The sequence below is a fragment of the Staurois parvus genome, unplaced genomic scaffold (genome assembly GCF_062004578.1).
Source record: "Staurois parvus isolate SC_StPar_1 unplaced genomic scaffold, SC_StPar_1.0 ptg000644l, whole genome shotgun sequence".
NCBI classification, from domain to species: domain Eukaryota; kingdom Metazoa; phylum Chordata; class Amphibia; order Anura; family Ranidae; genus Staurois; species Staurois parvus.
Window position 1 is genome coordinate 2,365,925 of NW_028318440.1, and position 22,426 is coordinate 2,388,350.

Genomic DNA, 22,426 nt, shown 5'->3' on the forward strand with positions numbered 1-22,426 from the left:
TTAATATGTAACATGCTCTAAAGGTGAACTTCTCCTTTAAGACTGTGCAATGCACAGCATAACTGAATGCATCCTGTAAAGAACTAGAGTTTCATTTTTTTTTGTAAATGCAAACATTCTGAAATTGCAACTTAAATATAGTGCATGCACACCTGGAAAACTGTTTGTCTTGTGCTTTCTCTGTATATTTCCCAGCTGCTGCACAGCACATAGCAACAGGATCTAGGATTCTTTATGACTTCTGGCTTGATCTCAACTGGCTGCACAAAAGAATTAGGGTTCCACATGCGGAGAGAAAACTGTCCTATTACATGCCTGGTTCCTAGCAAAGAATGAAAGCAGTTCCCACAGAGAACTTTCTGTGAGTGAATGGCTGCATTAATTTTCCCAGGCAGTAGTAACACCTTCATCACTAGTACTTAGCGGTAATGGAACAATTTCTGCAAGATAGAATATGGATAACACAGAAGGTAACACAGATTATGTGTGTATGCATGCACTATTTTTTTAACTTGCATTTTCAGAGTGTTTGCATTAGAAAATATTTGTATCTTCTGCTTTAAATGTAAAATTTATTAAAATGAAACAAAATGTCACATAGAAGCACTTCTTTCTGTGTTTTGGCTTTTAGTAAGATTTTGTTTAAAGAAGAAATCCAGGCAAAATGATTATTTTGCTATACAGTTTCATTGGGGCTGTGCCTGCATTGCATGGATTAAATGCTCATTTTTATCTAGGGGCTTAGAAAGCAAAGTCCCTGCTGCTCCTGACCCCTCCCACATGTTAACAGTCTTGTGCATGGGCTGTTCCTGACGTCATCACGCCTATGGATGTCGTCGCGCTCTGGATGTGAAGACGGCAGGAACAGTCCACCACTGGACATGTAGGAGCGCAGTTTTCCAAAGGATCAGAGGAATGGTTAAGTACAACTTTTCCCTGAGCCCTTGGACAAAGCGAACACTTAACCCATGCAGTGCAGGTACAGCCCCACTGCATGCAAAATAAAAGTTTTAATCAGAGTTCTGATTTAAAGCATTATTTTCCTGGATAGGGCAAAATGCCTATAATTATGTATTTCTTTCTCATCCATTAAGTGACATTGGAATTCAGATACTGTTGTTTTAGACTGCCGTATATAAGCAGATTACGCACTGGTAAAAAAAATTGTAGGCCAGCCTAGAATAACCCTTTCTATACCCAACATGTGTCAGTTGTTTTTACTAGTGTACTAGGAGGAGGATGTGAAAAGCCTAAAAAACTGGTGCTAGCTTTTTTCTCCTTATATTCTGTTTTTGGATTCTTCTATTGACTTCAGTCAAAATTTCTCACTACATCTGTGCATGAGCTGGGCTCTGCAAGATGGTTATACTAATCTGCATTTTCTCAGTCTAACTTTGGAGTAATGTACCCATAACCTACTGGAGTGGTTGTTGCTGGGCTGCAATCTGACCTTTGGACACTGGGATCCACCTGTGGTGTTTTCCTGACTTCATGTATTGGTACAATTTAGCCATTGAGCACTTTCCAGGTCCAGACCCATGGCAGTGCTGCAGCACTTGCCTTGTCTCTGAAAACTCACTATTTTGCATAGGCTGTTTGGGCTAAGAAGTGAGGACTACCTCATTATTGGCATCGCTGAGTGACTTTAAAATTTCATGCTACCAGCTGTTTGACTTTGGGGAACTGAGCACTGGCTTTATCTGCTGGGTATTGCATGGAGTGCGGAGTTGGAGTGTTGCTTGTGCACATTCCATGCTGTTTCTGTCATTCAGCATAGGAGAAGCATTATTTTGCTGCAGTTTTGCTTGGCAAAAGCACCACGTGAAACTCTTATCTCAAGTCCGTTCCTACTGCCCTCCTACAGTGACTTAGTTGCCTCTGGTCATTCAACCCTGATTAGCCATCAGCTGTTTGTGAGTACCTGAGACCTTGCCTTATGTGGTACCATGTGTACAAAAATCTGTGCATCTCAGGTGGGTGGCAGTGGAGGTCAGCGGCAGAGCAATCCCCTGGGGGGCGGATAAGCCTGGAGCATTTATTATTTACATGTGAGCCTAGTTGCAATATAGCCACACTATTGCAACATGTTTATACCTAAACACCAAGAGGACATTCCCGCTGCCATGAGAGACCCTCTTTCTTATGGTTCTAGGGATGATTACTCTGTACCCTCTGATGCCACTGATACGTGTGATCTTGAAGATAAGTGATCCTGTAGTTAATGTGTCTGCATCATCATAATTTTCCTTAGTTTCACAAGGAAGGCACAGAGTTCCTTACCTGGCTGTCAGTGGCTTCTATTGTATTCACTCAAAACCTTGTGGTCAGATTCACCCAGTTTTTCGTGGATAACAACCACATAGGCTCTAAGCTTGCTTCTGTGCCGTCCCTGTAGAGTCTTCTCAGGGCCTTAGCACAGGCCAGTCACAGTGACCATCCCTAACTCGCACCCAGTATCCTCACAGTCTTCTTCTGATGAGACTGTTTTTGATGCATTGTAGTCACATGATGTCATTTTGACCCTTATTGACACTACATGCTACTATGCATTTGGAGGGTCAGCCTGCTGTCTCAAGTTCTGGGTCTTTTAAAGTTTCTACACCTGCAAAGGCCCTTCTAGTATACCCCCAATTAAGGGTATTTATCTGTGTGGACTGGAAGCACCCTGAAGGGCCCTGGGCCCTACATCAGTGTGTTGGAACTGTTCCCTTTTGAGAGTGAGTTTAACAATGGCAGTAGCCTATACCCTCTGTGGATCTGTTAGAGAGCTATCTTCTCAGAAAACGGCTAAACCTGTAGAGGCTGTGCTTAACTTTAAAAAGTTTACTGACTAGCAGTTGGAATCCCTACCTAAATTCCAGTTTTCTCTGGCAAGGTCTGTCCACCACCCTGTTTTGGTTGTGACCCTTATTTGTCAGCATCATTAAGCCCCAAGAGCTTATACCATCACACCTGTAATTCTTGTCATTTGTGTGATGCATTCATTTATTCAAAAATCTAAAATTATTATCCTTTGGGGTTACCACCGGCCGTGAGAAATTGTTGTTTTCCAATAACTTTAGATAATTTTTATTTCTCTCCCAATAATCTTCTGAAGTCCTGCAAAGGTCCAACCATTAGTCAATTTAAATAATGAGTTTTCACCTTGCCCTGCCTGTTTTTATCATTATCCTTCTTTTTTTCATCACATTCCCTTAGATTGTTTTCTCTTTCTGTCCCTCCTCTCCAACCCCCCCCCCCCCCCCCATATGCCTGCCCACCTCATCTGTATGTCTGCACAAGTTGCTGGTCAATTTTATTCAAAATTTTACAAAAAAAGCTTTTTTGGAATACACATAGGTCTCCTGTCCTCCCTGGTGTGGTGTGCTGCCAATATAAAATCATTTACATAGTCTTGCTGAGCCCTTCAGTCCTCCCAGCCCAAGGAGCTTTCCTGTTGGTTTTGAGAAAGAGACTGCCTCGCCTCCAAACATATAACCACACCCACGCACGTGACCTCACTCCCTGGGCCACATGCTCTCCTCCGTCAGCTATCTTGAGGTCTCCCAGGGCTCCCATCCACATCCATAAGTTCCAGTGACAGCTGAACCCTGCTTGGCTCTCCAACATCTGGATGATTAATGGAAGATTGGAGCCACGTGAGGTGAAAGACCCACGTGTTATATGGCTCTTGACCCTTTACCTCTGTGAGTATTGCTACACTTAGTCTGCTGCTCCCGGTGGTGTCTCATTTGCATTACAGATACAGGTGTTGCACTCCTTTCCAAGGAAGCTCATCCTGTTGTGTGAAGGTTCATCCCCGGAAGCTTACCCTGAATGACATTTCTATGCGTGTATGTCTGATATCACCACATTGTCTTGTAAATTGCTAAATGTCATGTGAATAAATGTATTTCTAATCACCCCCTGCTTGCAGGATTGGGAAATGATTGACAAGTAGGAGCTGTCTTGTTCTGGGAGCACATCACGGGCTGCGGTAAAGAGCCAATGACGTAGGCTCTTTACCATGTTATCAGCTGTGTCCAATCTCAGCTGATCACATGTAAATAGGAAATGCCAGTTATCTTGAGTCAATAAGCGGCAATCCTCGGAGGGGACATCTACACTGATAATCAGGGCACTTTTCCTCAGTGCCCTGATTATCAGTGCTGCCTTTCAGTGCCACCTGTCAGTGCCTATCAGCGCCACATACCTGTGCCCATCCGTACCACCTATCAGTGCAGCCTCATCAACGCAAATCGGTGAAGGTGAAAAATTACTTATTTACAAAACTTTATAACAAAAACGTTTTGTTTGTTTTTTTCCCCCAGAATTTTATTGCATTTGTTAAGCAAAAAATAAAAAAACAAGTGTGGATTAAATACCACCAAAATAAAGCTCTATATGTCTCAAAAAAATTAAAAAAATTTTGTTTAGGTAAAGTGTTGCATGACTGCGGCAGCAGTGAAAGCTGAAAATTGGCCTGGGTGGGGGGGGGGGGGGGTGAAAGTGCCCAGTAGGCAAGTAGATAAACTGCTACACTCAGATGTGCCCACTGCTATCCATATCTGCCACCGTATAGAATCATCAGTCTCTTGAGAGGTGCTGCACTACAGTGTTTTGGAATCACTCCACCTCACCCAGACCCCCCCAAGCCATCTCCTTCCCACGTGTTGGTTGCATACACTTTTGTGCTATATCTCTCCACACATGTCTCTGTTTCAACCGCAGCTGTAACTGTGCTATTTGATTGACAGGCCAGGAAACTCCTGGTCTGTCCTGCCTCCTGTGGTCTCATACTTTAACTGACAGGCCAGGAGTCTGTCAATCAATCGACATAGATACAGTGGATAGGCAACGAAAAGTACTGTTGGATAATTTTTATAAATTCTTATTTATGATTTGCAGCCTATTAAGGATTGCCTTTTTGTGCTTCTCCCCTTGGTTTTGCATTCAGTCAGGCGAGAGTACTGATAAGGTTCCTGTCTCTAGCTCGATGAATGCTTTGTTGTACCTAGGGGCACAGGGACATCTTTAAAACTATGGCTTGAAGCCAGGGATATGTGGATTGTTCTTCAACAGGCTCCCCTTTGGGCTTGCCTCAGAAGCAGTCATAGGCGTACCCATATGCCACAGAATTGGTGGGTACAAGAGGAAGTAAATAAGGCTGGAGTAACTACCACGGCCCATTTCACCCCTCACGAATGTGGGCCCATATCCATCCTATGCGGTATCATGCCCCATATTGTGTAGTCTACTGACGATGTAAAGGGATTGATAGAAGAAAGAAAAGGATCCAGAAAAAGAGAAAAAGTAAAGTAAGAAGTGCACCCTTTGCATTTAAAGCAGTACTCGCTGGAAGCAACTCATAAGGCCACCAACAGATAATTAATCCAAGGTTCCCAAACTTCAAACAGAACTAGAAGTCAGAATGTTATACATTTTTGAGATGTGACCAGTATACTTATTGAAAGTTCTAAATAAATGATCCATCGGTGTGGAAGAGGTAAATCAATTTAATGCAGTAAAAAAATGTGCAATATGAGAGTACTGGTAACGTTCTGAATTAAGGAGCTGATGTTTGTCTTGGAGGAGTTGTTTCGATAAGATACCCCTGTGGTCACACATTACTGCAATTCATATCAGAACTTTGTCCACCAGGCAAGATTTTGGGGGGTGAGACCTGGGGTGAAAGCAGGGTTATGAACTAAGGGGGCCATGGGAGGATCTAAATCCATATGCAGTTGTTAGTTTGTCCCATAAATTCAAAGAAAATAATAATGTGGGGCACATTTATAGTCGGTCTATCCTTGGTCTGCAACCACATCAGATGGCTAATCAACCTAATAGGATGGAGGGATGATTCAGTTTTCATCCACAATGGTTGAGATTTCAATGAAAGGTAGCAGATTAAGTATGCCATCTGTGCAGCATGGAAATATTCGACCTAATCAGATACACCCAGGCCACCCCTCAGTTTAGTTAGCTTATTCACCCATGGTCACTTATCCCCCCAGATAAATGTCCGCAACTCCCGTTGAAACATATTAAGGTCTGACATATGGATAGCTATAGGAAGGGTTCTAAACAAGTATAGTAATCTCGGCAGGAGAGTCATCTTTATCATGTACAGTCTACTGAACCACGACGGTGGATTACTGGTCCATCGCTGAAGGTCTGCCGTCGATTTTTTTTATATAAAAGGGCATAATTGGAAGGGTATAAAGGGAAAGAGTTGGGAATATCCCCAAATGTGGAAGAGCTTCCTTTTGTAAATGAAAGGGGAATGAATTTTGGATAGTGCAGATTGTACTATTTTCTAGCGTTATATTTAATGCTAGGGATTTAGAATGGTTAGCCTTAAGGCCTGCGATAATTGTAAAATGTTTAGAAGATTAGGTGGTGGTTAGGAATTGATTTGACTAGGAAAGAAAGAAGCATCAAGATGTCATCCGCGAAAAGGGCACATTCATGTTCTCAGTCCGTACTGTAGATGCCTTTTATGTCGGGTTTACACCTGAGCTTGACTGCCAAAGGTTCTAGGGCCATAATGAAAAAAATAGGGTACGGAAAACAGCCCTGTTGCGTGCCTCTATGTATGGTCATGTATTGTGAACTGTAACCTTTTACTAAAAGTCTGGGATGTTTCCAGTTTCATCCAGTTCTATTATGGTGGTTACTTTCTCACCATCATTGGGCTACGTTCTACCTCCCATGTTTTTACCCTTGAAAAAGTGCATTTCTTGCACTCTACACTTCAGTCATGATGGCTTTGTGTGTTTGAATCTCCTTCTCCTCTAGTTCTCTAGAGGACTTATGTCACACCCTTTTGTAGGCTGTTATGTTCTATAGCTGACTTTGGGATTTCTCTGATAGGTTGTGCTTATCATGGTTCGCTGTCTTGTTCATGGAGGCAGGGGTGCATAGGCATAGAGCCTTGCCTACTTAGACTGACTAGTCTTTCACAACAGTATCTGTTTTGTATAGATTGCCTTTTTTGGGGCCTGTTCCTTCCAGAGGTTTGATCCTATTCCTTGTTGGTCACATCAGTATTTTGGGCTTTTCTTTCTTTTCTGCAGGGATTTTGTGGTTTTTTAACCTGTTTGGGTGAGTTGTGGTTGGTCAGTTGTTTGCTTGCTTCAGGTTTTGGTGTTTGTTTTGCATAGAATAATTCCTCCCTGGTGGTGACCTTTCTATCTTGGTATGATTCTGTGTCTTCTTTCTGGCGATGTTGACTGATTCGCCTATAGGGTTTGGCCTCATCAGGTATCAAATTCAGGCGTTGGTTCTTCCGGGGGCTCTTGGGCTGCAGGCAGTCCCTAGTTCTGTTTTGTTGGACTTGTTTACAGTTGTTGCTCACTCCCCAATTGCACTGCTTTTTCAGTATCTGAATTCCTGTGTCTCTCCATGGATTAGAAACAAAACAGGATTTTTGCACTTGCCATAAAATCCTTTTCTTGGGGACCATTGAAGAACAAAGGTCCCACCTTTCTGTGTTTATTTTCATGCTCTTGGTACTGCCTATGACTATTTTATTTTGCAGCAGTTTAACCCAACAGTATCTGAATTCATGTGTCTCTCAATGGGCTCTAAGAAAAGAATTTTATAATGACAACAGAAATCCTATTTTTAATGCCTGTTAAATGCAGCGTAAGAACATTCTTTCATCAGCTTATTAATGTGGCTCATCTACTATGTATGTTTTTTTCTTGGTCAGTTTTTTCCTCAAGCCAGGCAATTCAGGGGACAGTCTGCAGGGCAGTAACCATCAATCAACAGACACTGCTCATCATAAAAAGGAATCCTCACCCTCCACCCATGTGAAAAACCATGTGACAGATTCTCTGCATCCACTTGCAGCACCAGAGAACACAAAGGCCACTGGCCATAGGTAATAGTCTGCTGTTTTCAGTGCATACACATTGATAAAACAATGGTATTATTAGAATATGCCACTGTTCATATTTATTATTTCTGATGGTTGGAAGAAAACATACATACGGCATTGGTTCTGCACGTGACTAAGGCTAAGCCGTACACTATTAAGATTTTTCCCGCAGGCTGAATGATAGAAAGCAATTGTTTCCCCATCCACATGGACAGAGGACATTTCCCTGCTGGCTTTTGTATTTTAACAGCCGCTGCTCTCATGTCTGGCAGAATAAATGGACAGTGACTGCATATGATTGTCTATGGTCACTGTCAGGCTGTGAATTTTTTCCACCCTTGTCCTTTAGAGCCATTTATGGCTGCATTACCTGTCCTTTTTCTTGTAAAGAACTCTATTCCTGATCACACCCAGGTAACCCCTCAATGGTTGCCCTAAGTGGGGGTCTGGGACCCATCAAAAGTGCCAGTTTTTTGGACTTTGTGTAGTAAGTTTAGTGTAGTGTAGTGTAGGGTAGGAGTCTGTGTTTTTATGTTCACCTTTTGGACAAAAATAATAAATGCACATTTTTTTTGCAGGTAAAAAAATGCATTTATTATTTTTGTCCAAAAGAGCCTGGAAAGCAATTGCACCAGCGATCAGTAGACTGCTGATGCCATGCAGGTCTCCTGCAGACCTGTCAGAATATCTGCTTGCCGTACGGGATGAAACTTCAATGAACTACCATGGTGCTCCACAGCACTGTAGTAGTTCATTGAAAACTACAAGCCCATAGCCACTAAACCTGTCAGGACTTGCAGTTCATTCATTCACGGACGTCCATGAACGAATGATGTGGCCATGTCAAAACTTCTCCCTGTATTATCTGTCAGAGGGGGGGGGGGTCACGGCCACGGCCACAGCTATGGGATCATGTTACATGTTCCCAAAGGTGAATTTATCCTTTAAACTTTCATTAGCAGCATTGCAGTCAAACACAGGGCTGCATTCATGAAGATGTAATGGGGTTAATTTACTTAAAAATGAAGAGTGCAAGATCTGGTGCAGCTCTGCATAGAAACCAATCGGCTTCCAGTTTTGTTTTGTTTTTTTGTCAAAGGTTGAGTGAACAAGCTGACATCAGAAGTTGTTTGGCTACCATGCACAGCTGCACCAGATTTTGCACTCTTCAGTTTTAGTAAATGAACCCCATTATGTCCATGAATGCACAGGTGCAGGCAAAATTAGTACAGTCGGGACCATTTTGCATTCTCATTTTGACTTTTGTGGTCAAGGTGACAGTGTCTCTATAATAGACAAAACATTGTCAATGCCCCAAATGTAAACTTCTATTATTGGCAAGGTAGACAGTTTGCTTGTTGGACTTTTTAAAGTAGAAAGTGTTTTTTGTATTTGTGGTAATCATTTAGCCCTGTTTAATTTGAGCCGTTTTTTCTAGTTCCATTGACATCCAAGAAACAGATACAAATTCTTCAGACAAAAACGGTACTCCAAAACGAGTTGCCTCTCTTACAAGAAGCCACAGTGTTGGTGGACCTCTCCAGAATATCGACCTTTCACAGAGACCTTCTCATGGGGTGTCCACGGTTAGCCTACCTAACAGCCTTCAGGAAGTTGTGGTATGTCTTTCTACTCATCACTAGGCTGGTAAAGCAAATTTAATTTTTAGACTTTCTGAAGGCTTGTGACCTTATGGTTACTTACAAGGTTATTGTTTATATACTTTGAGAATAAGGTCACTTTTAGGTATTTCAATGTGTAATGTCTTAGTTCTTTTGCTAGAAGGTGTTGGCAGATCACCTGCCCATTTAAAGTGAAATCTGCATGTCCAATTTCTGTTATAGATCTTTCTTCTGATGCTGGTTCTTTCATTAGTACATGTGGAAGAAAGATTGCAAATTTTTCTACCGTAATATGAAGCAGATTGGTTAAACTGAGCAAACAGAGTACTTTTGCATTTGTTCTTTAAAGAAAGTATAAATAGAATTCATAGGATGCTATTCCTGATAAATGTCATATACAGTTGTGTTCAAAATAATAGCAGTCAAGCATCACTAACCTGATCAATCACTGTTTTTGGTAGAAATGATATTTCTACATGGCAAATAATTTACTAGCAGGTGTAGTAGAGTAATAGAAATCCAACAGACCCAACAGTCATGACATGCATGCTGCTGATTCTGTGTAATTGAATCACTAATTGAAAGGGGCGTGTTCAAAATAATAGCAGTGTGGAGTTCTATTAGTGAGGTCGTTCATTCTTTGAAAAACAGGTGGAAATTATTGCCCTTATTTAGGGAAGGAAGGCAGCAAATGTACATGCTGGTTACAGTACATTTCTCTCTGAAATTCTGAGGAAAATGGGTCGTTCCAGACATTTTTCAGAAGAACAGCGTACCTTGATTAAAAAATTGATTGGAGAAGGGAAAACATATAAAGAAGTGCAGAAAATGATAGGCTGCTCAGCTAAAATGATCGCAAATGCTTTAAAATGGCAACCAAAACCTGAAAGACGTGGAAGAAAGCGAAAAACTACCGTTCAAATGGATAGAAGAATAGCCAAAATGGCAAGGACTCAGCCAACAATCAGCTCCAGGAAGATCAAAGAAGGTCTAAAGTTACCTGTGAGTACTGTTACAATTAGAAGACGCCTATGTGAAGCCAAGCTATCTGCAAGAAGCCCCCGCAAAGTCCCACTGTTGAAAAAAAGATGTGCTGAAGAGGTTACAATTTGCCAAAGAGCACATTGACTGGCCTAAAGAGAAATGGCGCAACATTTTGTGGACTGATGAAAGTAAGATTGTTCTTTTTGGGTCTAGTGGCCGGAGACAGTTTGTCAGACGACCCCCAAACACTGAATTCAAGCCACAGTACACTGTGAAGACAGTAAAGCATGGTTGCGCAAGCATCATGATATGGGGATGTTTCTCATACTATGGTTTTGGGCCTATTTATCACATACCAGGGATCATGGATCAGTTTGAATACATCAGAATACTTGAAGAGGTCATGCTGCCTTATGCTGAAGAGGAAATGCCCTTGAAATGGGTGTTCCAACAAGACAACGACCCCAAACACACCAGTAAACGTGCAACATCTTGGTTCCAGACCAACAAGATTGACGTTATGGAGTGGCCAGCCCAATCCTCGGATCTTAATCCAATAGAAAACTTGTGGGGTGACATCAAAAATGCAGTTTCTGAGGCAAAACCAAGAAATAGAGAAGAACTGTGGAATGTAGTCCAATCATCCTGGGCTGGAATACCTGTTCACAGGTGCCAGAAGTTGGTTGACTCCATGCAACACAGATGTACAGCAGTTCTCAGAAACAGTCCTTCTACAACTAAATATTAAGTGATTCAAAGGAAAGCAAAATCTTCAAACATTTTTCAGTTTATATAGTGAATGTTTGAGTTTGTAAAGAAGAATACAAACACTGCTATTTTTTTGAACATCTAATATTCACTTTTCTTCAATTTTTTTAGAGGAACAACACAAATTTGATATATTTTTCTTCATGTTTTGATTTAGAATAGAATGTGTAGTGTTCCCAATGCATTTGTGTGTATGGAAATAAAAGCTATTAGAAGGATTTTGAGCTTTATTCAGTTTTTTCAACACACTGCTATTATTTTGAACACAACTGTAATTAGATTGTTGCTAGGTACTGAAAGGAACTTGGTAAATTGTCTAGATGATCTGTGTGTTAAAATGTTATGAATATCATTGAAGTACAAAGGGTGTGTGTAGCATGCCCTGTTCTTTGTTACTGCAGCTGTTATCAAAACAATGGACCTTGTCACACAATGTTTATAAATACTGCGATTCAGAGACACAGAGTAACATTGCTACTTTTGTATTTACTCTGTTTCATTCATCTGAAGCTCAAAGGGATGGGCTTCAATCTGTATATTATGTCTGGTAATACAACCTGAAAGATTTTTAAAAAATAAAATATGTTCCCATTTGACTTCTTTATAACCATTAGTTTTTCCCTAATAAGCCACCTTCTTCCACGTTTCCCCTTAGCTATTAGTTTCCTGCTGACTTTTTTTTTTATTTATATCTGTTTCTGGCTAACTGCTCCTTGATAAACCACTGCTTGTATCTGCCATAATTGTAGTTCCAGATTGTTCCATGGTCCATATCCTGCTTTTGTATTTACTCTGTTTCATTCATCTGAAGCTCAAAGGGATGGGCTTCAATCTGTATATTATGTCTGGTAATACAACCTGAAAGATTTTTAAAAAATAAAATATGTTCCCATTTGACTTCTTTATAACCATTAGTTTTTCCCTAATAAGCCACCTTCTTCCACGTTTCCCCTTAGCTATTAGTTTCCTGCTGACTTTTTTTTTTATTTATATCTGTTTCTGGCTAACTGCTCCTTGATAAACCACTGCTTGTATCTGCCATAATTGTAGTTCCAGATTGTTCCATGGTCCATATCCTGAACATGAAAAACCATTAGATGCTGCAATTTTCCTGTATTTGATGTATTGACTATACCTTGTTTGGGTTTCTGGCTTTTCAGGATCCTTTAGAAAAGAGGCACAATCCTCCACCTGTTTCTGTTCCTTATCTAAGTCCACTTGTGCTGCGGAAGGAGCTGGAGTCATTACTGGAGAATGATGGCGACCAGGTCATCCATACATCTACTTTTATCAATCAGCATCCCATCATCTTCTGGAATTTGGTGTGGTATTTTAGGCGTTTAGACTTGCCAAGCAATCTACCAGGGCTGATCCTGACATCGGAGCATTGCAATGGAGGAGTCCAGGTACAGTATTTCATGCCTGACATTGCATTAGCAATCATGATTGTAAAAAGCTTGGAAAGGGTTTAGAATGGAACACCTCTATAATGTAAACAGGCCACTTGGGTTAATTTTTTGAATGTGTAGCGAAGTTATACATTTTTACTGTATGACATTATTTTAGTTGTAACGTGGTATAATTTTAAACAATGCACTGGTGGTTTTTATATGACAGTATTTATGCTTTTATTGTACTTCTCTGTCCATGATTTGTGTTTACCAAGCCCTGGGGAACTTTTAGTGTACCAGGTGTTAGTCAAACCTTCAGTAGTGTCAATATCAAACAAACACAGGCAGTTCAAACTGAGCAGATGTTTAGGAGCCACCATTGACAGGCTTTTGCTTGCGTCAGACCAGCTTCTTTCAACATAAATTGTAGGAAAAAGCAACAGGCGCTTGAAGCAAGTTCAGTGCAGGTCCATACGAGTTCAGCTGTAAGTCACTGAATTCAGAACGATCTCAGAAGCATTTCAAACTGATATCATAAGCACGCTTCCTTCATCGATTGGCACAAGCTCGTAAAAATGCATAGGTTCCTCCTTCTTTTTTTTTTTTTTTTCACCCCCTACTTGTTGAGGGACACCGGAAGTCTTCAACTTTCTCGTTATACTGCTATCTACAGAGAGACTGGACAATTGAAAACAAAAAAAACTGTAGGCCAGTTCAGGATAAACCCTCCCACTACCAGCATGCCTCAGTATTTCACTAGTGTCTTAGGAGAGAGGATTTATTTTCTCCTCACGTAATCAAACAAAAAAGAACAAAGGAGGAAGAAGAAAACAAGACCAGAAGCAGGGATCCGGTAACGCATTAACCATACAGCGTCATAAACCCAGACTAGCTGGGGGGAGTGTGGGAAAAGTATATGACAACCACTGCTCCCATATTCAAAAATTTTCGTTGGGAGTCATTACGGATACTCGACATCTGTTCATTGAGCATTAGAGTGGTCATACGGTGCCGCAACCCCTGAAGAGGGACAGACGGGCTCTTCCATGCCTGGGCAATTGTTCTAGTGACCGACAGAAGTAGATAGGAAGCCAACTTCTGCTGATGAGCCAACAGGCCCGGTATGGGACAATGAAGCAAAGCATACCGAGTCTCTCGGCGTATGGAGAGATGGAACAAGATGTAAAGAAGGCCAAAGACACAAGACCAAAAACTAAGCAGTCTCAGAACATGACCACCATATATGCTACACGTCTCCACGATGGTCGCAACCCCGAAAGCAGCGATCACTATAGGCAGGGTTCGCCTGGGCTATATGAGCTGGGACCCAGTACCATCGAAACAGTGCTTTGTATGCCGCCTCCAGCAGGGCTGCATTAAATGAACTTTTAGCTACAAACGACCAGGCTTTAGTCCAGTCCTCCAGATCCACGACCGTCCTCAAGTCACGCTCCCACTGGACTAAAATATAAGGAATCCTCCTGCGCTCAATGGAATGATTATTAAAATACAGCTGCTATCACTTGACTAATACCAATAAGTGCAAACAAAAAGAAAAAATAGTGAAGCGCTTATATCACATAAATACAATAAAGTGCATTCGAACAAAATAGAAATAAATTAATATAAATATAATTCTAATATTCCTGTGTACCAACTCTATGTAATGAACGTTAATACCTCCCTCTGGTGGGAGAAAAAAATAGTGCAACCAGATATGATTAAACTATAATAGTACAATACACACTTTAAAAACCTATTGTACCGTGCATATATCAAAATTCATAACGAAGTGTGAATGAATAAGTGAAACAAATTAATGAACCACATGAAATAGTGCCTAATTCATATACATGCCATATACATCATAAGTGAAACAAAAAAATGTCCAACAAAAATAGTCCAACAGTCACATGCATGGACATTTTTTTTGTTTCACTTATGATGTATATGGCATGTATATGAATTAGGCACTATTTCATGTGGTTCATTAATTTGTTTCACTTATTCATTCACACTTCGTTATGAATTTTGATATATGCACGGTACAATAGGTTTTTATGTGTGTATTGTACTATTATAGCTCCCACTGGACTACCTATGATAGAGAATTACGCATTGGGCGCCTATTCAAGGCTGCTTAGAGTAGGGAAACAAGACGCGGGGTGCCCTGACGCTGTTGACAAAGCTGTTCAAAGGCTGATTTCTGATATGGAAAGGAGGAAGTGCCACGCAGTGATGTAACAGAGAAATTCTGCCTAAGGGATATCCCGTGATTCCCAAAGAGCATTCTAGTTGGGAAAGGATCGAGAGGTCAAGAAGTGTTGTACATGCAAAAAAACGTTGGCAACCCACCAAGAGAACGCCTCTGGCTGATCAGAGCAAAATGGGAATCAATGTCTTCAGGTGTTGGGCCGGGGGAGTCATAAAAGCGTTGACGTCGCAACGGGGGCACAGTTAGGCAGTTCCAAAAGGACCCAGAGAGGAACGTCAGAGGAAGCGTGCAACATAGACAGGGGGGCAATCTGGTAATACTTAGCTACATTAAACACCCCAAGACCTCCCTTCAGTCTATGGGTAAAAAGCGTGGTTCTGGAGACTCTGGGGCGTCTGTCAGCCCAGATAAATTGCATAATCTTTTCCTGAAGTAACCAGAGAAAATGAGCTAGGATTTATTTTCTATAGCTCTGCTTTAAGACTAGCTTATTTTTTGCCAGCACATTTTTTCTTGTTCGATTTTTTTTTTTTTTTTTTTTAATGTTAATGCTCTGGAAACTTTTTCTCTTTGAACGCAGCGTGCAGTCTTCCTCAGCTTAAGATGAAACCCAGGTCCTTTGGACAGTGTGCATCTTCCTGACTCACTGGCATTGCTTCAGCACTTGCCCTGTTTCTGAAGACTCAGTGAGTAGGGAAGTTGGGTCAAAAAGCGGGAGCTACCTCATTTATTGGATTTGCTGGACATCTTTAATCCCCATTGAGTTGGTGTTCCTGCAGAAGGCTAAACTTTGTAGGACGCTGACTGCATCTGCTGGGTGAAGTGTCACAAGTCTTCTCTGCATTCTTTCATGTCATACAGCATTAAGGAAGCATCTCCCTGCTGCTGCTCCTGCTTGAAAAAAGCCATGCCGAACATCAGTCTTCAATCCGTTCCTGCTGCCCCCCTACAGTGTCTTTGGTTACCTCTGGCCATCCGACCCTCAGCTGCTACCAGCTGTCTGAGCTGTTAAGTGTCTGAGGCCTTTCTGCTTACCCGGAGCACAAATGTTACTTTACTGCTATGCAGTTGCAACATGTCTGATTCAAGATATGGGCACACAGTCTCACTGCACCGGGTGCCCTCAGCTCACATGCTACCAATGATTCTGGGGCTGTTTGCAGTAAGCCTTCTGGGTACCAGTGTCTGCAGCCTGAAATCATGTAATTGTCTAACCTTAAAATCTGTTCCATTCTCAATCTTCTTGGACTCCATTAGGTATGCCTGTGTCATCTCCTCTCACAGCTTCCAACACTTTTTCATGGGGCTCCTAAAAAAAGCTCACTCTAGTATTTACCAAGGTGCTGACTCCTGTACTTGTGCTTCAATGGTCTCATTGCAACCCCATTTTGGAATACTTAAATGACCTTCTGTTGAGGGAACAGTTGGCGTGAGCTCTTCTGGACAACCTCCAAGTTTGCCCTGTTTCATTCTAGATCTCTACAACACAATATTTTGTTGTCATGGGATAAGTCGATCCAGTCTATGGATGCACTGATTCATTTATCGCTTGTCCTTGGCTGAGGAATCTAGTTGTGGAGTCAAGTAAGTCCTTCCTTTCCATCTCTTGGAGAATACCCATGGTGGACATCAGCTTGTTGGGTAGGGGAGTCTTGGGCACCCTGTCAGTGCAGGGGACTTGTTCATCAGACGAGCCTTCTCTCTAGGTCAACACCCTGGAAACGTTTGGCTATTTGGCTTTCTCTACAGCTTTGGACCACCCTACTAGAAGTTCATCCAGATTGAGTTGAACAACACCACATCAGTAACATTTATCAGGGAAGAGGGTTAGCTCAGACCCTGTCCTGAACAGAACTTAACATTCCAGCCATATAAACTGCAGGTGTAGACAACTGGCAAGCAGACTTTCTCAGCCAGCAGCGCCTGGACTTGGGAAAGTGGTCCTTACACTTGGACATGTTCCAGGACCTATATTTTGATGTGGATCCCTGGCTTCCAGATGCAACAACTTATTTGTCTCCAGGTGCAGGAAACCTCTACCAAAAGCAGCCTATGCTCTGTGGGATTAGTAAACACTCATCTGTGCCTTTACTCCACTGAAACTCCTTGGTCATCTGTTTCCCAGACGATTGAGATGGGAGGAATTCCCGTGATTCTCATTGCCCTGGAACTGGTGCAGGTGAAGGTGGATTCTGACCTAGTAAGACTCCTAACGCTCTGTGGGTTCTACCACATCATCAGGGTTTTCTGTTCCAAGAACCATTTTGCCATCCTGACTCATGGTCTCTGGCTTTAATGGCATCTGTTGAGGCCCAGTTTTTGAAATATAGGGCATGTTTGAGTTTATTTCTACCATGCATCTAGGAAGTCTACTTCCTGCAGGGTTTATCACATGACACATGGAAGGCATTCTGTTTTGGCCTCTCACTCCTTGATTAAGACCTTTTTACAGGATGCCTCCCACATTCCTCTGTCCTTTTCACCTGTGACTTCATAGGATTTGAATGTGGTTCTCTCTGCACTTCAGAAACCACTGTTTGAACCCATTAGTTACATTCCTCTCTTTATGCTCACCCACAGGGTGTAGCTTTTCTTGTAGCCTTCATCTCTGTGAGGCGAGTGTCTGACTGTAGGCTTTATCCTACTAGGGACCTCTTTTGGTTTACATAGAAAAAAGATGCTGCTGAGGTCCATGACTTCTTGTCTAAGGTAGTTTCTGCCTTTCACCTCAACAAGATATTATTTATCCCAATAAAAACAAAACCACAAATAAAGGAGCATTCCCAACCCTGTAGAAGTCAGTCGAATCACAAGCATAGGAACAGATAAAATCGAAATTCACTTTTAATGTTGGGTTAAAAAAGCATTACATGTAGGAGTGCCCAGATTGATACATCACCAAGCCAGTGGAGAGGGGAAACGCATATTCCCTATAAGCTGGAGGATGATGGACACATGATCTTGGACCCAACAGTAGGTTGCGCAGCCCAGGAGCCTCAGGACAATGGGAGGAGTGTGTGAATGGCAGCTGCTGGGATCATTAAGATGGTGCGTCCACCGGAAGTCACATATCCCACATTCCACATCCAGTTGTAATGTCATACACCTGACGAGAGACCGCTTGAACAAGGGCTGGTGAGGGCAAACTGAGTGAGGACGTGCATGCCGGCTGGCTCCACAGCTGTTCCCCTCCAGCCACCACGCTGTTCCAGCGGCACGCTGACTACTCCATACCCCACACCGATGACAGCTCTTCACCCTGGATACCCACCTTACCGATGTTTACACCAACCACGGTTTTTATGCTAATACTTACCTTATCTATGTGAGTGTTCCTACCTTTACACTTGAATAAAGTGATATACTGCACTTAGAGGTGCTTCTTCTCCTTCTCTCATCCTACAGAATCTGCTGCAGCCTTTTTGGAAGCCTTGCCCTTAGTGCCATATGGGCCCCCCCACGCTTATCTTCCTCATACAGCTATAGCACCACCATCACCCCACACCAGGATCACCCAGGACTTTGAGCAGTGTTTGCGCCGATCACCCCCCCCCCTCATTTCTTTTGGTAAACTGGAAGCCTAGGGGAGCACTCAGACATCTCAAACCAAAGGAAAGAAGCCGGTAATCATAATAACATGTTTCAGGGACTTGCCCCTTCCTCAGATCATGAGGTCCTTAGGCAGGTCCAAGTTCTCTGTTGTTTTCTTAAACCTGTTAGCATTTGTTTGCTGTATTGCACACCCTTCTGTTAGATTGCTTTGAGGGGCACAGGAAGACTTAGGACGTCTTGTGTCCCTCAATGAATGAAAAAATAAATAGGATTTTTGTGGTAACTGTAAAATGCTTTATTTGGAGTCCAATGAGGGACACAGGTCCCACCCTTCTGTGTTTTATGATCATGCTCTCAGTTCTGCTTTGCTTCAAAACTGAGACATGCTGGTAGTGGAAGGGGTTATTCAGGGCTGAACTGCAGTTTTTTTGTTTTCCAGTGGCATACTCTCCTGTTGGCTGTAGTATAACCTGAATGTTAGACTCCCTGTGTCCCTCAATCTACGATGTGGAATGGAACTGGGTGCAGTTGCCCACATTAGGGGCCTTGTGTTCGGCCCTGTCTGGGAAGAGCAACTCGGGCCCCTGTCACTAGTCAGGAGCGAACTGCCCGTGCCTAGTCTGACAGTCGAGAATGGTAACTGTCAGAGGGGCATGTCAGTGGTTCAGTTTTGGTAACCACCGGTAGGAAGAGACCCCCCAGAGGTCTGGGAATGGGGAGACTGAGGCAGTTATGGCCTGGCCGACTCCCCAAGTCAAGAAGCAGGTTTCGTCAGTCTTGGATGCAGCTGACTACGGTAAGACGCCGGGGTGCAACTAACATGGCTCAGCTGGCCCCGTTAGTAGCACTAACATGGCTCAGCTGGCCCCTAGCAGACAGGAAACAGACGGAACTGGTGTCCTGGATGTTAGCAGGTAAAGAGGAATGGTCATCTTGGACGAAGGTACCTGTGGACCCATCCGGGCAGCGATTTCCAGAACACACTCTGCACACAGGCATCACTACCTTAGGGTCAGATGTAGTCTTGGTTCAGAGGATGGAGATGAGAGAGGGAAAGCTCATTCTCTACCTCGACAAAAAGTTTCATCTCAATATGTTAGCAGTTGATACCCCTGAGCCGAAGTGCTTTGTGAACGGGTGGGCACCCCGGCAGTCGCCACGATGTCCGGATAGTCACAACCGACTGGTGCTTCCCCGTGACCACTCAGTTGATCAGCACAATGGAAGGAACCTGGTTCTCCCGCAGTGGAAAGGCACCCTGTCAACCCAAGGTGAACCTCTGGGCAGAGGTCAGTGGCTCCAAGAAAGTGATATGTTGCTGAGTGCAAAAATCCAGTTTTAACCTCCTCCCATCTACTGTCTTTAATATAACATTGTCTGTACATTGTCTTATGGAGAAGGAATGTTAGTGTTTCTTACTCTTTACAGCTGTCTCTTACAGCTGCAGGTCTTGATTAATGATTAGATTGAAAGAAGTGTCTCTCCAAGCTAAAATAAAAATCGGTGTAAATCCCAATCCCAATTTTCTTCACCTTCTATAATGCCTATTTTTTTTTTCAACCTTAGTATTTAGGGTGATTCCTTGGTCCCTGTCATAATTTGTTTTTTGGTGCAGGGCTGACTGAGCTGATTAGCTGCCACTGAAAAAAATTAATCTTTCAATCAATGTCAGCAGCTGCACTGTGCTATTAGTAACATATTATATCTGGGAAGGCTTCTTCCAGTTTACATGTGTGGCTGATGTGTCTCCCTCTGACAACACCCAGTCCAGATGAGGTGCATACAGTTCGTTCCTCCCTCACTTTTTACTTTTGATGTCCTGTGGAGAGCTCAGTTTACTGTGGAAAGGACAAGCAGGGAAAGTTGTCATGTGACTGCACAGAAAAACATAATGTATATTTATGGGGATTTTTGCCTACAACTACACAGGGGTGATTGAATAAGAAATTGTAGAGTTACCATTTGGGACTTGCTTTGGCAGTTGCCATTTCTTTTACTTTAAACTGTATACAGCGAAAAAAAAATGTAAAAAGTCACTTTTGTCTCAGGTCTGTTTCATGCTTTTCTGCAAAGCTTAGATCAGAAATACAGCCCCAGAGCTTGTATCTTTTTAAAAACAAGTCACTTTAAAGTACTGCAAACTGAAACTGAATTGGATATTGGCCTTAGACATGGCATGTTATAATTTTGCATTCAGGCCATATTACTAAAGCATCTCATTATGCCTTACTGAGGAATGCACTTATATTAAAGTATATTCCCTTTTATTAACAGGTCTCCCAGTCATCCTTGTCACAAGACAGCAAGTTGGTTTACATCCAGTTGTTATGGGACAATGTTAACCTACACCAGGATCCTGGGGAGGCCCTCTATATAAAATGGCGGAACTTGGGTAACATACTGTGCAGTGATAACAGTTTTTGGTCATTCCTAGCAACATTTCTTTTTCTTTAGCCTAATTCACACAGATTTCAATGTGCAAATTCTTCTCAAAAGAGCAGTATACACAGCAAGCTTTGGTCAGCTTTCTTCAAGGCCTTAAAAAATTCTTCAGTTCCACTCTGTGACAATTAGGCCTCTTCCACACATGGTGTACTCCACCAGGAGTCCGCTTGCTCAGCTGGGAATCTGTCTGCTGATCCCCACTTAGCAAGCAGATGGCTGGTTTGTGTCCGCTTCCCTTATGCAGAGCGGATACAGCCTGCTGTACGTTATGGGCAGTCGGATGTAAACGGACCACCTGTCCCTTAACACCCGACTGCCATTTAATCCGCATTTATCGGATTGGGTCGGTTGTAGGAGGGTGTAAGCAGACACAAGTCTGTTTACATCTGCCACTCCATAGAGGATAATGAAGGGTTCAGTTAGGTCCGACCTAAAAAACTGACAACCAGACCCAGTCAGTCCACACGTGTGAAAGGGGCCCTCAAACACAAGTCTTTAAAGGATAAGTTCATCATGGACAAAAATAGTAAATGCACATTTTTTTGAAGGTAAAAAAATGTGCATTTATTATTTTTGTCCTAAGGAGCCTGGAAAGCATTTACAAGCGATCAGTATATCACTGATGCCATGCAAGTCTCCTGCAGACTTGTCAGACTATCTGCTTGCCATACAGGATGTACAAAAAGGCAGATATACTGACAGGAAGCTTCAATGAACTACCACTGCGCTCCACAGCGCTGTGGTAGTTCATTGAAAACTACAAGCCGGCAGCTGCTAAGGCTGCTGGGACTTGTAGGCACTCATTCACAGAACATTGTGAATGAGTGATGCACCTGTGTGTGTGGGCGGAGCCCCGCACGGCTGCGCTCTTTTCAAATCTGACAGTACGAGGAAACTTCTTCCCATACCATCTGTCTGAGGGGGCCCGGCTGCAGCTATGGGAACATGTTACATGTTCCACTCTAAAAACGGATGTAACATGTTCCAAAGGTGAACTTATCCTTTAATGGAAGTGCTACCTATCTTTTTAAACAAGTTGGTAAAAGCCTTCAGTTATTTTTTTTTTTTTCAGGCACTATTAAGGCTTGCTTTAATCATTTGTCTTCTGATTAGTGTTCCACACTTGAATCCCTATACCAAGGGTCTTCAAACTTTCTAAACAAAGGGCCAGTTTACTGTCCTTCAGACTTTAGGAGGGCCCAGTGGGAGTAGAAAATTCCCCAGCGTCCGGAGTAAAAAAAAAAAAAAAAGAACAGTGCTTATAGAAAGAGGAATAGTATCCAGTCATTTGTATTAGTTGGAGGTACAGTGCCATCATTGGTATTAGTGTGAGGAATAGTGCCCCATCACTGGTATTAGTGGGAGGAGTAGTGCCCCATCATTGGTGTCAGTGGGATGAATAGTGCCCTATCATTGGTATCAGTGGGAGGAATAGTGCCCCATCATTGGTGTTTGTGGGAGGAATAGTGCCCCATCATTGGTGTTTGTGGGAGGAATAGTGCTCCATCATTGGTGTCAGTGGGAGGAATAGTGCCCCATCATTGGTATCAGTGGCAGGAATAGTGCCCCATCATTGGTGTTT

General features: G+C 42.6%; 1 protein-coding gene across 1 annotated transcript in view; it reads left to right on the plus strand.

Moving 5' to 3' along the window:
* The window catches only part of DENND4C (DENN domain containing 4C), a 180,365-nt gene that overhangs the window by 152,698 nt on the left and 5,241 nt on the right, over positions 1 to 22,426 (plus strand). The window contains exons 27-30 of the mRNA XM_089693962.1: positions 7,697 to 7,870; positions 9,306 to 9,486; positions 12,402 to 12,647; positions 20,674 to 20,791. Coding sequence (XP_089550088.1) covers positions 7,697 to 7,870; positions 9,306 to 9,486; positions 12,402 to 12,647; positions 20,674 to 20,791 — 719 coding nt within the window. The remainder of the gene's footprint in view (positions 1 to 7,696; positions 7,871 to 9,305; positions 9,487 to 12,401; positions 12,648 to 20,673; positions 20,792 to 22,426) is intronic.